The sequence below is a fragment of the Artemia sp. Qi Xiang Cuo genome, chromosome 2, assembly GCF_049724085.1.
Source record: "Artemia sp. Qi Xiang Cuo chromosome 2, ASM4972408v1, whole genome shotgun sequence".
NCBI lineage: Eukaryota > Metazoa > Arthropoda > Branchiopoda > Anostraca > Artemiidae > Artemia > Artemia sp. Qi Xiang Cuo.
Window position 1 is genome coordinate 28,683,053 of NC_142795.1, and position 14,937 is coordinate 28,697,989.

At 35.6% G+C, this 14,937-nt stretch overlaps 1 protein-coding gene across 2 annotated transcripts in view; it reads left to right on the forward strand.

Moving 5' to 3' along the window:
- Positions 1 to 8,864: 8,864 nt before the first annotated feature.
- CCDC53 (Coiled-coil domain containing 53) overlaps positions 8,865 to 14,937 on the forward strand; it is a 29,882-nt gene continuing 23,809 nt past the window's right edge. Inside the window, exon 1 of one of the 2 annotated variants that reach the window (XM_089100356.1) lies at positions 8,865 to 8,974. In XM_089100356.1, coding sequence (XP_088956482.1) covers positions 8,909 to 8,974 — 66 coding nt within the window. In that variant the 5' untranslated portion in view covers positions 8,865 to 8,908. Of the gene's footprint in view, positions 8,975 to 9,181; positions 9,212 to 14,937 lie in introns of those variants that run through there. The other variant, XM_089100364.1, reaches the window with a different exon arrangement.

Below are 14,937 nucleotides of genomic sequence, written 5' to 3' on the forward strand. Positions count from 1 at the left end.
GAGAGATAATCATCTATACTTCCAATTATTTCCAGTGGACGCTTATGTATTGAATCACCTCTGTTCAGGTACGATTTGAACGTCGATTACCTAATTGTCGCACAATATTGGAGATGAGGCGTCATAAGTCCGTTGTAAAGTAGACGAAGTATTTTTGTAGAAATGTGTTCTTCGGCATCCTGATAATGCCAAGATTGCGGGAGAGCTTAGTTCTACAGCCTGGATGCGGTGTAAAAAAGATAAGTTTTCATCCAGAAGTATACCTAGATGCCTGGAAAAACCCGTTTCTGGTGGCCTAATCGTTCCTGGAGATGTCGTAGTTCCGGCTATTTCTCGATGAAGAGTTCTGATCCTCGAAAAAAAAGAGAACACACGATTTGTTAACATTATTTACAAGTCGATTTGTATCCTTTCATATGTAAGTTTCTTCAAAGATGACTTGTAGTTTTCTTTGAAGCACTAACATGCCAGTATCACAGAAAGTCATTGTAGTGTCATCTGCGAAAGCCATCAGTTTATCAAAGTTACTGTCATCATTGAAAATGTCTTCACCACAGCATAGTTTGCAGCACCTTGAAGTCCTGGTATATGGGTTTAGGACACGACTTAGGTCAGTGACGCGAACTTAAAGTAACAGTGGACCTAGGATCGATCCCTTCGGCACAACGAAGTTAATGACGACATAATTCAACGGGTCTTTTCCTATGTAAATATGCCGGTTGCTAAGGTCGGACTGGAACCATTCTAGTGACTGTCCTCTAACTCCGATGTATGTATTTTAATTTACCTAGTAGAATTTGCTGATTCATACAGTCATACGCTTTTTTAATGTCAAGCAAGATAGCAAATGGCACAAGTCTTGGGTCAAGTGTTATGTTCACAAATAAGCTCATTAACGTCAGCTTATCTTCTGCTGAATGTCCTGGTCTGAGTCTGAAATGTCTTTGGTTTGGGAAGCCCTTCACTATGAGAAAAGAGTAAAGTTGGTTCTTCATAGGCTTTTCAAAAACTTTGGAAAACATTGAGAGAACTGAGATGGGTCGGAAGTCGGACGGGTTATCTAGAGAGCCCCTTTTTTGGAAAGGGACTATTCGTGCTTTCTTCAGGAGTGATGGAAACACCCCAGTCTGCAAAGAGAGGCTTATAAAGTGTGTTAACAGTTTTAAGATGGACTAGAGAAACGGATTTTTTAATGTGGTCACTTATGGCACACTTGATTATGATAATGATGAACAGTTCATCCCCTCTTCCTCTAACTAAGGAAAATTGAACGATTTTTGTGCAATACGGAGTCTGAAATACCTGCCTAGCAGTAACATAGCCAGTTCTAATAAGGGGCTGTATACAGTTAGCTTTTTGGTTAGCTCTTTCAAACTGAAGATTGAAATCTGGTTATATTCTCAGTAAAAAAAAAAAAAAAGGATATATCTCAATTTGCCCAGATGCATCAATCGCAGACTGAAAACAAGAGATTTTAAAAGGGGTAAAGAAGGAATCTACTGCAGCAAAAAAGAACATTGGAATACACATAGGTATGATTGTGCCAAAACAGAAATAAGGATGGACTCGGTAGCGTAGCACCAATTCGGTCCCCCATGGATCGCTAGATCCCTCCTCATTCTTGGTAAACAGTGTAAAAAGCGAAAATGATCCGCGTAAGACTAAATAGAACTCATTAAATTTGATTTTCTTCTCTGGTTCGGACTCTTGTTAAGTCAATAACACAAAATAACGATTATCAGTAACTACTGACCGTGATTCTTCCACTGCTAGATGTGGTCTTGACAAGATTCTACATCCCATTACAAATAGTTGAAATACGACATAAAATGATGTGACGATTGCAGATTTCCAAAAAATAAAAATAAAAACAATGTCTCGTTTTGTTTTCGTTTAAGTTTTATAGTGGTTGAATTTGCAAAGCTCGCACTTTCGTTGTGTAAGAAATATGTCGATCTTTTTTTTCTGTGAAGCGTGTGTCAAGGACTTTGCAACTCAGCTTGAAGGTTCTCACGTCTAAGTACCGGGATATTTCCTAAGGAGTAGCCTGAATAGTGACCAGTACCACCGAGGAGTGGCTGTATGCATGAAATGTTGACAAAACGTATAGAAGATAAATCTTTCTACTTTTCTCCCTACTTGTGTTTTGGGTTGAGCATGCAGCTATTAGAATATAATTCTAATAGAGTTTGTATTTGACGAAAGTTTTTGAATATTTACACTCTCTATAGGTGGTTTTTTGCCCCCCCCCCCACCGAAAAAAATGATTCTCACCTAGTTGCGTTACGTTTAATACATATTTTGAGTAGCTGGAATTTTCTTCAATTGGCTTACGAAGGTTTCAATATGTCTATGGCTAGTTGGTCTCATGGTATTGGGCATTCCAGTGCTAACCCCACCTATGTGTAACAACCCAAACCCTTGCCAATAACCTCCTAACCAAGCTCATTGACCGGCCCGCTAGGTTTAGACATTAAAAAACACCTTTACTACGTAAACTTCTGATAACTAATGACTCTAAAAAGATAGTTACAACTCTATACCATCCATCATTTGATGTAAGTGACTAAGTTTGTATCTTGAATGAAATCACCATCGATAAACGCCTGAATAACATAGTAAAACCAAGACTTGATCAATTACAAACTGATCTGTGAAGATTTGTCAAAAATAAATTGGGAAGAACACATAACTCAGGACAGAGATGTTAAACCAATTGTAACTTCTTCAATTCAACAGTGCTTAGCCTAGAAAAAAGACACTCTAGCGCATATTGGTCAGAAAAATCAAAGTCACTCCCTATCCGGTATTTGAACCAAATATTAACTTCTATTGTTTTTGTTTAGTTTAAACGTTAATTTCCATTTGTTTTAGTCTTTACCGGTGTGTTTAATAACACTTTTGTTCTTTTTAGGTTTCATTTATTCATTCACTGTAGTTTATCTTCGTTTTAGGATAGATTTGTTACCCTTCACGTTACTAGAGTATTTATCATTTGCCCCCCCCCCAACTTCCAGGTTCAGCATTGAGACTCCCATGACCCCTGACAGTAACTAAAAGTTATATTTGGTTCATCATATCCATTCCCAAAATGTTGCAGATAAGTTATTTTGATAATCTTTGCACGCTTTGTGCCTTTTAGTTCACCTTGCTATTACAGCATAAAAAAGGGATTCACGACAAAAAATTTTGTTGAATTAGAAATTAATATTTTCACCCTTCCGCCCTCCTAGGTCTTTACCACCAGCACAATATTTGAATTCCCCTTGTCCTCGGCACAATACACAGAGTTTTCAAATCAATCCCCTAAGCCGTTCCCGACTTTATGCAGATGCTGTATTTTCAAGCCTTAATGAGGGGAAATCTTTTTAATGTTCTCAGGTACACGAATCATTTCGTGGGTATACTGTTGGGAACTCTGGTAGCTAGTCGCTTAGACGGCGATCTCGAAGAGCTCCTAGCCAACCATATACCTGAGACGAAATATACCCATTTGTTCAACAACAACACATTTGAGTACAGTGTGTAATTAGCATACATTAGGTCGTCAAGGGCTGACGAGGGGTCATCCTGACTTAGGATGTAAATCTATAAGACGTTTAAACCATTTTTTTTTATCAGTATAGTTAAACTATAATACTGTATATAATATTAATACTCTGGTAGCTAGTCGCTTAGACGGCGATTTCGAGGAGCTCCTAGCCAACCATACAGCTGAGACGAAATATAACCGTCTGTTCAACAACAAGACATTTGAGTACAGTGTGTAATTAGCATACATTAGGTCGTCAAGGGCTGACGAGGGGTCATCCTGACTTAGGATGTAAATCTATAAAATGTTTAAACCATTTTGTTAACAGTATAGCTGTCTAGAAATTTGATTTATGCCACTGGTGTGCACAGAAGCACCAGGAAACATTATTGCAACGGAGAGAGGTCAAGACGCCCTCTGACCATATCTGGCCACCTGAATAGACCACTAGAAATTTCCGTTTGTGTTCTGTTGCTCCTGTCTTCAACTTCCCACACCCCTCACTTCCGTATGATATGATCCAGAAAAAAACAAAACAATAAAAATTTTAAATAAAAAATCTGAGGAGGCCTCACCTTTCACTAAGCAACTGTTTTTTTTTAAATGCATCTGACTGATGCCAATGGCTAAAATCAAGTGGTTTAAGCAGAAAGCTTTGACAATGGAAAAAATTTATTTCTTAGGATTTCTTGCATGAAATCAATCAAAAATTGATTTCATGTGCCGCGCCGTTAGTAGTAGCTATTGAACTAAGCCTAGATTCTGCTTTAATTCTAACCTAGGCACTCTACATCTTTTTTCTTTCTTTTTCAAAAGGTATGAGTGAAAACTCCAAGAAAAAGCAAAATAGTATTGGTGACTTCTTTTTGAAAATCTCGAAAATAGCCTAGCCTTCCACCTCGATGCTAAAAAGCTCTGACATACTGTAGATCTTTGTGATGATACAGATCGTACTATAGAAAATTGGTCAAAAATACTTGCGCATGGCGTAAATCAGAAACCAAATGGCAGTAATGGTAACAGAACACCGAAAGAGCAACATTTTTTCCGCATGTGGGAACAAGACTAACAGCTGAAACATTCTTTAATTTGGTCACCAAATGATGGATAGTCAGCATATTGGAGGTTTTGCTGCAAATCTTGGATATAAAGTGAAGATCTAAAGACAAGATGCTCATTCACAGCCAAAAAAACACGCAAAGAGAGAGTAAAAATTGACGAAATGATATTCCCTTTAATCCATTTACTCAATCTTCATTCGAGCAAAAGAAGGCTATCTCTGCGTGTGAAATGTAGATAACTGGGTTGTTTGTCTCTGAAGATGTATCTTTCAAGAAGGCTGATCTTTTACTATTGTGTCTCAAGGTATCCATTCCCAATTCAAACATTGTCAAGCAGATAAAGCTGGAAAGGACCAAATTCAAAGTAATAACTAATGATTTGATGGTATCACATGACCATCACAGATTAGATGGCCTTCTAACAAAAACCTATTATGCAGCTATATGAGAAAAGATGACTAACAAAAAGTTCACAAAGTCCTTGGTTCTGAAGTGAAATATAGACACCCAGAAACTTTGCTTACAAAAACAGGCCTCCTGGGCTAAGTGAAGGCAAATGACGGCTTGAGAGGACAGCTGAAACGACTTACTGAAAATTGCCAGAAGGATAGTAGATTTCATGAAGCAAAGATGATGGTGATTGCTTGTGACAATGCTTCTCTAGATTTCAAAGTGTAAAATAGCCTTGGCAGGCTATTCCAGGCTGAACATCCTCACCTTTTCATGCTTAGATGCACAAACCATTTATTTGCACTATGTTATAGCTATGTGTCCATATTTCTTTCAGATCATTAGAGTTTTTCCTAAGGATCTTATAAACTTTACTCTGTGGAATCTGGAAGGGTTTGCTGAGCTGAACTATACAAAGAGATTAGAGATGCGTTTATTCTCCGCAGAATAGTCTTCTGCAAATAGCTAACACAAGCCTGCTTTTCTTAGAAACAGCTATCAAACGAGCTTTGGAAGCGTGACATCCCCTCTGACTTTTTTTAAAAGAAACATTCAAAAGATCCTATCACATCAAGCAATGGAATAGAATATAAAGCATCCGAGATAATTTCGTATATTAAAAGCCATGACAAGGGCGTAAGTGTTCTTCTTGTGTTGTCCTGAAAAAAAAAACATGAACTTCCAATTTCAGTATAAGATACAACAGGGGCGTCCTAAGGATCATTTTATTGGGAGACGATCTTTTTAAATTTTTCCGAATTGCTACCTGATTTATGTTGGATTTTCTGCAAAAGTCAAGAATTTTATGAAATTTTGGCCAATTTTGCAAAATTTCTGCTGAAATTTTCGCCTTCAGCAAAAATTTTACAGAATACCAAAAAATTTGGGTGGTTTTTCCTTTTAATAATCAATAAAAATATTTTTTTATGTAACCCTTATTCTTTTACCAAGCAAAACATTTAAACAAGAATACACTATTATATATGTAGCCACTAGCTTCTGTATGGTTTATTCTAAATTTGCCAAAAGTCTTCTGCTATTGGCTGAATTTTGTGGACTTTCCTGAAAAAGCTAAATAAAGTTCAACTTTTATCCGACAGCAATAAAGTCAACAAAGTTAAGCGAGGAAAACAGTTTATCAGCTTTGTGGACAGCTTTATGAACTTTATTAAGGCCATGGGAGCCCCGCATAAAATCTATTTAATTTACAATCTTTATGCTGAGCTTGTGTGCTCCATCCAATCACGGCTGATGCCGATAGGCAATTTCTCTAATGACTAACACCAAAGCCAAGTTGAGAAATAATCTGAAAGTTGACTAACTTCAAATGCGCTTTATTTACGTTTTGAGCCTGAAAAAGTCATAATGAAGACACGGTTTTGCTGAGTAAGTTTTCAAAGTTTAGTACAAGGCCGGCGTTGAAATTGCGTGTGAACAAAATAGACATTGGATTGGATTTTCAGCATACTTTTTAACTGAAATAAATTCAAAAGAGCAGAATTATTTAATGTTTTGCTATTAAATGGACTATAGAGGTATGTCCCTGATCGATTATGCCATGAAGATCTTTTGCGTCATTCTTTTGAATCGTTTCAAAGACGCAACATACACGTTAACCCGTCCTGAACAAGCAGGCTTCAGACAAGGTAGAGGCTGTCCTGAACAGATATTGAATATTCTCCTCATCCTTCAGCAGTACAGCAAGTTTCATCTACCCCCTTCTCATCGCCTTTATTGCCAGAGGAGCTCATTGAGATACTCCGAAGTGCGTATAAGGACACTGAGACTTGCGTCCGTGTTTCCGGCAATCATACTTCTAAGTTTCCAATGGAGTTTGGGGTAAAGTAGGGATGCCCCCTGTCGCTTTTATTATTCAACTACGCGATAGACTGAATCATAAACAATACAATGAGAAAGCACAGCGGAATAGTCTTCGGACAAATAGCTGGTTTCCTCCAGTCCCTGACAGATCTGGACTTCGCAGACGACATTGCTGAGCTGGAAACTACCACCGATAGCTTACAAAGCATGATCAACGATACCTCTGAGGTCTCGAAGTGCATCAGAGTGACCATCAGCAGCGGAAAGACAAAATAAAGTGTTGGCTCTCAACCAACCTGCTCCTTGCCAGGTTACCCTCGAGGATGAGCCAATAGAAAACGTCGAGGAATTCAAGTATCTTGGCTCTATCATAATATCAGATGGCGAAGCTGAAAGGGATATTTCTGCCCGCATAGCAAAAGCCTGGGGAGTCTTTACTAGTCTAAAAAAAGAACTATGGACCAGACGGGAGATCTCAACCAAAACAAAAGTCAGAATCTATGTTGCAACTGTTCGAGCAGTATTACTGTATGTTTGCAAGACATGGCTGATCAAGGCTGAAGGCGCGAGAACTTTGGGCGTATTTGACCACCGCTGCCTTCGTTACATCCTCTGCATTAAGAGATGGGACAAGATTTCTAATAGTGAAGTAAGGAGTCGCTGTGGCCAATCAGAAGAGCTATCGCTTATCATTAAAAGACGTCACCTGAAGCTCCTCGGCCACACATTGCGTCGTCCCGAAGCCATGATGTGTCAAGACGTCCTTGTCTGTGAACCAGCCCCTCCTGGAAACGAAATCAGGAGGATAAAAGAAGAAACTGTGGCAAAAATTTAAGTAGGATCTGGAACCGTGGGGAGGATTCAGGAGACACGGTCGGAGATGGGACAAAGACTGGCCAAGGATCGCCGGAGAAGCTGCAGCCGACCGGTCCAAGTTATCTTTGGAAGTCATCCCAAGATCCTTTGGTGCCGAGCAGGATAGTTCATCGTCTGGTTCCCGCCGAAAGTAAGTAAGTAAAGTAGTTATTAAATAGAAGCCCGTGAATTTTATTGTGTCATTATTTGAATAAATATGATCATCCTATTGTCATAGGAAATTTGATTTTTCGTTTAATTGATTTCATGAATACATAGTTACTTAGAATAATAATAATACTATCTCTATATCAGTTTGAATGTTGCCTATTGGGACACATCTTCTAGATGTATCACTTTCATGTTGTGATTATACAATGTCTGAAGGTTAATTTTTACCAAATCATATTATTGAGTTAGGAATAAAGTGAATACACCATTCGATGCCTTTTTTTATGTTGATTACGAATACAATCATCATTTCTATCGGAAATGAATTTCAGCCCCCCTAACGTAACTTAACCCCCACCCCCATATATGCAAATATATATCCTGAATTGACATATAGAGGGGGGGGCTAGAAATTGAGTTCTAGCCTCTAGAACTCAATGTCTAGGATTTTTGATTGCAGCCAATCAGAATGTGTCGAGATCCACTATTTTCAGCATTTTTGTTTTCTCATTGATTGTTTTTTTCATTTCAGGCAAATATACAACACCAGAAATAATAATGAAGCACACTAAGGTAATTGTTTTGCTTATCTCATCCATTAGCTTGTGACGGTAAAAATAGGGATTATAATATTTGAAAGTTTTGTCCGCATAAGCTCTGTTGATTGGCTAGAAATGACAATTTGAAGCTAAATTTGTAGTTTTAGCTAAACACCGAATTTTGCATGTGAACGGTCGTTGCCTAGAAATTGGATTCTGGCTAGACACGTGTCTAGACATGGGATTCTAGCTAGACACGCTTCTGAACGCCGCTTAAACCAATTACCTATTCGAAAAAAAAAATGTTTCCTGTTGCTCCACGAGCGGAAATAATTTGCGACCGAAAGTTTTTTTTCTGGAGGGAAACTGAAAGTGTCTCTTTTTTGGTTGCTATGCTACATTGGTTCAAAAAAGTTTCGCACCCCTGCTATAGACCTATAGTTGTCAGTTTTAAAAAGTGTAATGGTCAAAATATTTGAATGTATACTGGTCTGGAAATGGATGAAGTTTATTCCGTTTTACAAGCCAAAGTTGATCTTGGAAAAGTAATTTGAAGTTCAATTCTAGGCTAGAAAAAAATTATTATTAACAGTGATGAATGAGGATTTAATCCAAGTTGGATACTTAGGAATTTAAGCTGTCAGCATAGTAGGCTAGCATAGGCCTATGCATTGGTTTAAATTCAGAATAATCTTGTGGGAGGGGTGACCTCTTTTCTCAATAAAGAGTCTAAAATAGGGAGAAATAGAGATTATCCAATAGGAAATATGCCAAATTTGCAGGTAATTCCAATGCTGGTAAAAGACCAAAGGGTAAAAGACCTCTTTTTGGGAAAGACTAGCCTACTTTTCTTTGGTACTCCAGAAAAATAGAGATGGGTGTTTAGACCACCCCTATTTTACTACAGCATGATGCAATGTGAGGATAGTATCAAGAGCCCCACCTTCTTGGTGAAATTTCCACCAATGACTTGTCAGCATAAATTAAAAATGTGGTCTCTGTTTTGACTAATAATTGAAAAGAAAAAATTATATTTCATATTTGTAAGTTATAGAACATCAGCTTTCTGTCAATATGTGAGTAAAGCTGAAATGCTGAGATGATATATAGGCCTACATCAAAATAGGATTATTAGTGATGTATATATGTATGATATATACATCAAAATAGGATTATTAGTATTTCCAAAGAGAGGTCCTTGTAGGTAAGTCAATTAACTAGCCTAATAATTTCAAGTGTTTGATTTTAAATAATTTGAATAATAACCATGCTGGTGTATAGCTTAGATTTTTAGTTATTCTTTCATATATACAATTCTTCTCAATTTCTCTGTGGTAACAAGGTGTGAGGGTTTGAGTTTTACACAATTTTGCTCAATTGGATACTGTTTTTTTTACCCTAAGGACAAGATGAAGACACTATTCATGCCTTTTTAGGCTTTTTGTAAATATAATAATCATTTCACTTGCAAATACAACTTAGTTCTAGTTTAAGTGGTGTGCCACCTAACAAGAAACATTTAGGCCACCAAAGAAGCAGGGTTCAGACTTGCCTATAAATTCCTATATTTTAATGCATTCCTATAAAATGCCTATATTTTGGCTAAAATCCTATTATTCCTATATTTTTGGCTGAAGAGTGCTAAGAACATTGCTCATGACATTGCTCAAGAACATTGCAATTTTTACTGCTCATTAGGTAAGCCAAGATGTGATTTTCTTTGCTTTTGACTGCTTGTCAACTGTGGTGTCTTTCAGTGTAGATTGATAATTAATTACAACTGTTGACCTGTTTGAACTTAACTAATGCTTTGTTTTAAGCTTAGTAAGCTGCTTCTGCCTGGGCTTGGCTGTTGTGCTGACTTTTTTTTTTTTTTTATCAAAAATAGACTACAATACTGAAAAGATTGAATATCATTTTCTGATACATTTTTTAAATCATTATTCTTTCATTTCTTTCATCCAGTGGTATTTGGTCATCCTTTCTGCGTTTCCTCTTCTTTTTCATTTTCTCAATAATAAGTGGTGATACATCACGTAATGGATAGAATCAAACCGGCTTTTGTTTCCTTTTCGTAATCCCAAAAAAAAAAAAAAATCAATCCTGATTTTTTCTTCTTTTTTTATCTAAGACTTCTTGCTTATTTGTAATCTAACTTGTCTCTATTTCTCTATTATTCCTTAACTTTACTGCATATCTATCTTAACTCTTACTCGACGTTCCATAGCTTTCCATCTTTTTAATTACTCACATACATTATTTTTTCTCTCCTGTTACCTTTTATTTACATTTTTCCTAATTGTTTTTTTCATTCATACGATTCTCTATCCATTAATTTACCATACAACAATTTCAAAATTCTCATTCTAGCTACCCACGGCAGCAAAGGGCTGCTCCTTATTGATTAGGCCTATAACATATAGCATTAAAATACAAATTTACAATGCATATGTTTTTGTACTTTAAAATATATTCACCTTTCTTATAACACTTTAATACACTTTTCAATATATTTACATAAATAAAAGAAAAAATTAAAAATATAACACCATTTTTTTTTAATACATCACATTTCAACACACTCTACTCTTGCTGGGCCTTGCATCATTAGGTAGCTACAGTAATCCTCAAAACAATTCCCAAAAATCAAATACTTCACAATCCAGGTGAATCATACCCCCCTCAACATATAAAATAAATTCCACTAGTTTAAAATAAATTCCAAACAAACATTAAAAAAAATGACCAAATCTAAAATCTATAATCTAAAAATTCATAAAATCCAATACTATAACTATTCATTTAGATTTAAATCTTACCTAATAAATAAACTTAAAAATACTGAATAATTCCTGAAGCTAACTATTATCATCTAAAAATTCTAATTAGGGCCTAAACTTTAAAATCAAACACTTCATTAAAAGTTCAAAATATTTAACTTAAAATCTGCTCTGATTCCATATACCAAAATTAAAAACTCCATTTTCTACTCTTCTACCTAGATCCTTACCACAAAATGAAAAAGCAAAAATCATACAAATGTAAAACCTTAAACCCTATAATGTTTTCTCAACTCTCCTTTTATTATTATTATTTTTTTCCCTTTTTTTAACAGCACATCCTTGCCCACCAAGACACAAAAACTATTCCCTTCTACTTTATACCAAACACGTTCTCAGTTTTCTTACAGTTCATAATCTTCCTTCTGCTTTTCTTTTTGCTTCCACATGCAATAACAAAAAAAGCGATACTATATACACTATTGTGCTTGTATAGGCATAATCATCTACTTTGAGGTACACAGCTTTCTCTTAATTAATTACATCTTTTTTACCTGTAATACTTGCCAGTAAAGTCCTCAGTCCTTGTACATTAGTTTCTTGTTTTTCACATTCTAACTTTACATGATATTGCGTTTCTAGTATTTTCTCGCATAGCTGACAAAGTCCATTACTACCACTCATATTCATCTTTACTTTTGACTCTTCTGTGGGTAACAAATTATGCATAAAGAAAAACATATGTTCTTTAACTTTTGGTGGCAATAAGCAACTTTCTAGTAGTATGAAACTTTTGTCTGCCTCTTCTTCACTATAACTTCCATTTTCAATTATTTTTAGTGGAAGAAGCTGCTTCTTTTTTTCATAATATTCCTTAAGTTTTACTTTGTCAGTTTTCCCACTTATCTCAAGTGACATTCCTAATTTTTCTATTTCATAAATTTCTTCAAATGCTTGATTATATTTTGGAGGATATTTCTTTTCTTTTTCATATTTCATACCAAGCACTTGTTGGTGATTCTTTTTTCCTTGTCACTTGTTCCAACATTGTCCTAATAATTAGTTCTTTCATCTTACATTCCACATGTATGACCTGAAGGCCTCCATGATTTCTATATATGAACATATTGTCTGTTTTCAATTTAGATGGAAATTTTTCATTCCATATGTACTGGTAAATTGCACACACAATCTGCTTTAAGTGTCTCTTTTTGGGTTGAGAAACAAAGAACAGATACCATAAAACCGGGCAAGCATAAATATTCACATACTGGGCTCCCTGTTGAACTGTCATACCTCTTCCATATCCTTGTCTAAGGGCATTCTGAATTTCAATATTGTACTTATCCAATTTTCACTTTCCGTTCGGCTCCAACTTCTTTGAAAAAACACACCCAATATTTTAATTTTTTCCTTTCTCAGGATCCCCTCATACACCTCTTCTACTTCGTCTCCCAGTGATAGCATTTCACACTTATTTCTATTGAGCTGTAGCTTGTAGATGTCACAATATTCAACTATGCACTGAACAGCCACTTTGAAATCATCTTCAGTTTCTGTGTATGTTGTCAAATCATCTACAAAACTGTTCAACTTCATTGCCACATTTTCTATTATAATGCCATTCATTTCCTTAGATAAATATTGAAGTAACAGGTCAAAATGTATTTCAAACATTAAAAGGCTCAGTGGGCATCCTTGGTGCACTCCAGTTTCTGCTTCAAATACTCCTGTAACATCACTATTCACACAAATTACCTGTACTATTTTTTCAATTATCCTATTGATCCATTTTATGGATGTCTTGTGGAAACCGTAGTAATTCATGATCCATACTAATATTTTTTTCTTATTTTATTTTATCAAAGGCCTTTTTAATATCATAACTTGTTATCCTATACTTTATTTTCTTTTTTACCTTTCGACTTCCTGCTTGTATTATTACGTCTCTTATATTGGCCAGTACATCTGCTGTTTTATGGTTTTCTAGTCCTCCTCTTTGGTTTACACTTAGTATGGATGGTAGCACCTTTTTTTAGACGGTTTGCTAATACTTTAGACATAATTCTGTAATCGCAATCTGTGATATTAACTGGCCTCCAGTTGTTGAGGTCTTCAGGGCTACCTTTTTTTGGTATTAATTTCATCATCCCTAAACACTGTATCTTGATATCATCATTGTTTAGTAATTCATTAAAAATATCTGACAGATGTTCTGTGATTTGTTCAACATGTGTCTTATAAAATTTGTAGTGTATTCCATCAAGTCCTGGTGTTTTATTGTTTTCCGTTTCCATAATAGCTTTTTTCATTTCTTCTTTTGTTATTTTTGCTATTAGTATATTATTTTCTTCCTCTGTCACTTGATTATATTCAATCTTTCGAAAAAATTTGTCCACTCTCTCCTTTTCTTCTTCTGTCTCTCTTATAAATACATTCTTGAAGAAGGATCTTACTTTTTCCATGATATCTTCCATTTTCTCAGTTATTACCCCATATTTCTTTTTAACTCTTTTAAGAATAGTTTCTTTTGCTTGCTTTTTCTCCTTGAAAATAAGTGTTGTTGTTAGTTGTTCATTCCTTATCTGGTCCTCGCATTTTGCTCTTATCCTATAGGCTTCTGCCTTCTTTTGTTCTATTTCTCTTATTTCAAATAGAGTCTCGAAATATTCCTTATTTGAATTTCTCCCTTCATTTATCTCTCTTTTTAGTTCATAAACTATTCTATAAAGAAATTTCAGATACTCATCACTAGTTTTTGATGATTCTAGTGAAATTTTCTTTACCTCTTGCATAATTCTGGACTTCATCGTCTGTTTCCAGTATTTGGGTAGTAGCTTGGGATGTATTTCCTTCATCGTTTTCAATAGCTTCCCTATCTTTGTCTTACATTAATCACTTCCTAAGACTGCAGTTTTCATTTCCCATGTAGATTTCTTTCTTTTTCCTTGCATTTTTTCACTAACACTGCATTGTGGTCAGTGAAAGACACTATCTTGTGTTCTATGTTTACCATTCTTAACATTACTTTTGATGCATAAACTCTGTCAAGTCTTGCTCCACCTCCATGTTTTCCTACCCAGTTTATTCTTGTAAAGCTGTTTATCCTCTTAACTCCCTCCTAGACATCTACCAGTTCCAGCTCATTTATTAGCTCAACCAATGCTCTGCAAATATTACCTTCTCGGGCTATGGCGTCTTTCTTACTTGATACACAGTTAAAATCTCCAAGTAATATTAATTCATTGGAGGATAAATACTGCAATGTCTTGCCGGAAAAATTTCTCTCCGTTTTTCCTATTTTGGGATCCGGAATCCGGATGGTGCATAAACATTGATATATGTTCTTCCATTTATCACACAACTGATAATTCTTCCTTCTTCGTTGATTCTGACATTTTTTGGCTCAAACTGACGTTTATATACCACTGCTACACTATCGTCACCAATGCACGTGTTTGTTAAGTATTTGTATTCGGGTTTTACGCTTTTTAAATTATCAGTATCACTTTCTTGTACAAAAGCTAATTCTATACTTTCTGTCATCAGAAAGTCTCTTAGAAACTGTTGTCTCTTTCTTTGCTTCAGTCCATTTACATTTAAACTTATAAGCTTTTTGGATCCAATTCTAATCTCGTTTCATTCTCCTCTTCTTCACCAGTTTTTGCTTTCTTTTTCTCTTTTTCTGATCCACTCGATGATGTTGACGTATTCATTTCTACTTCTAC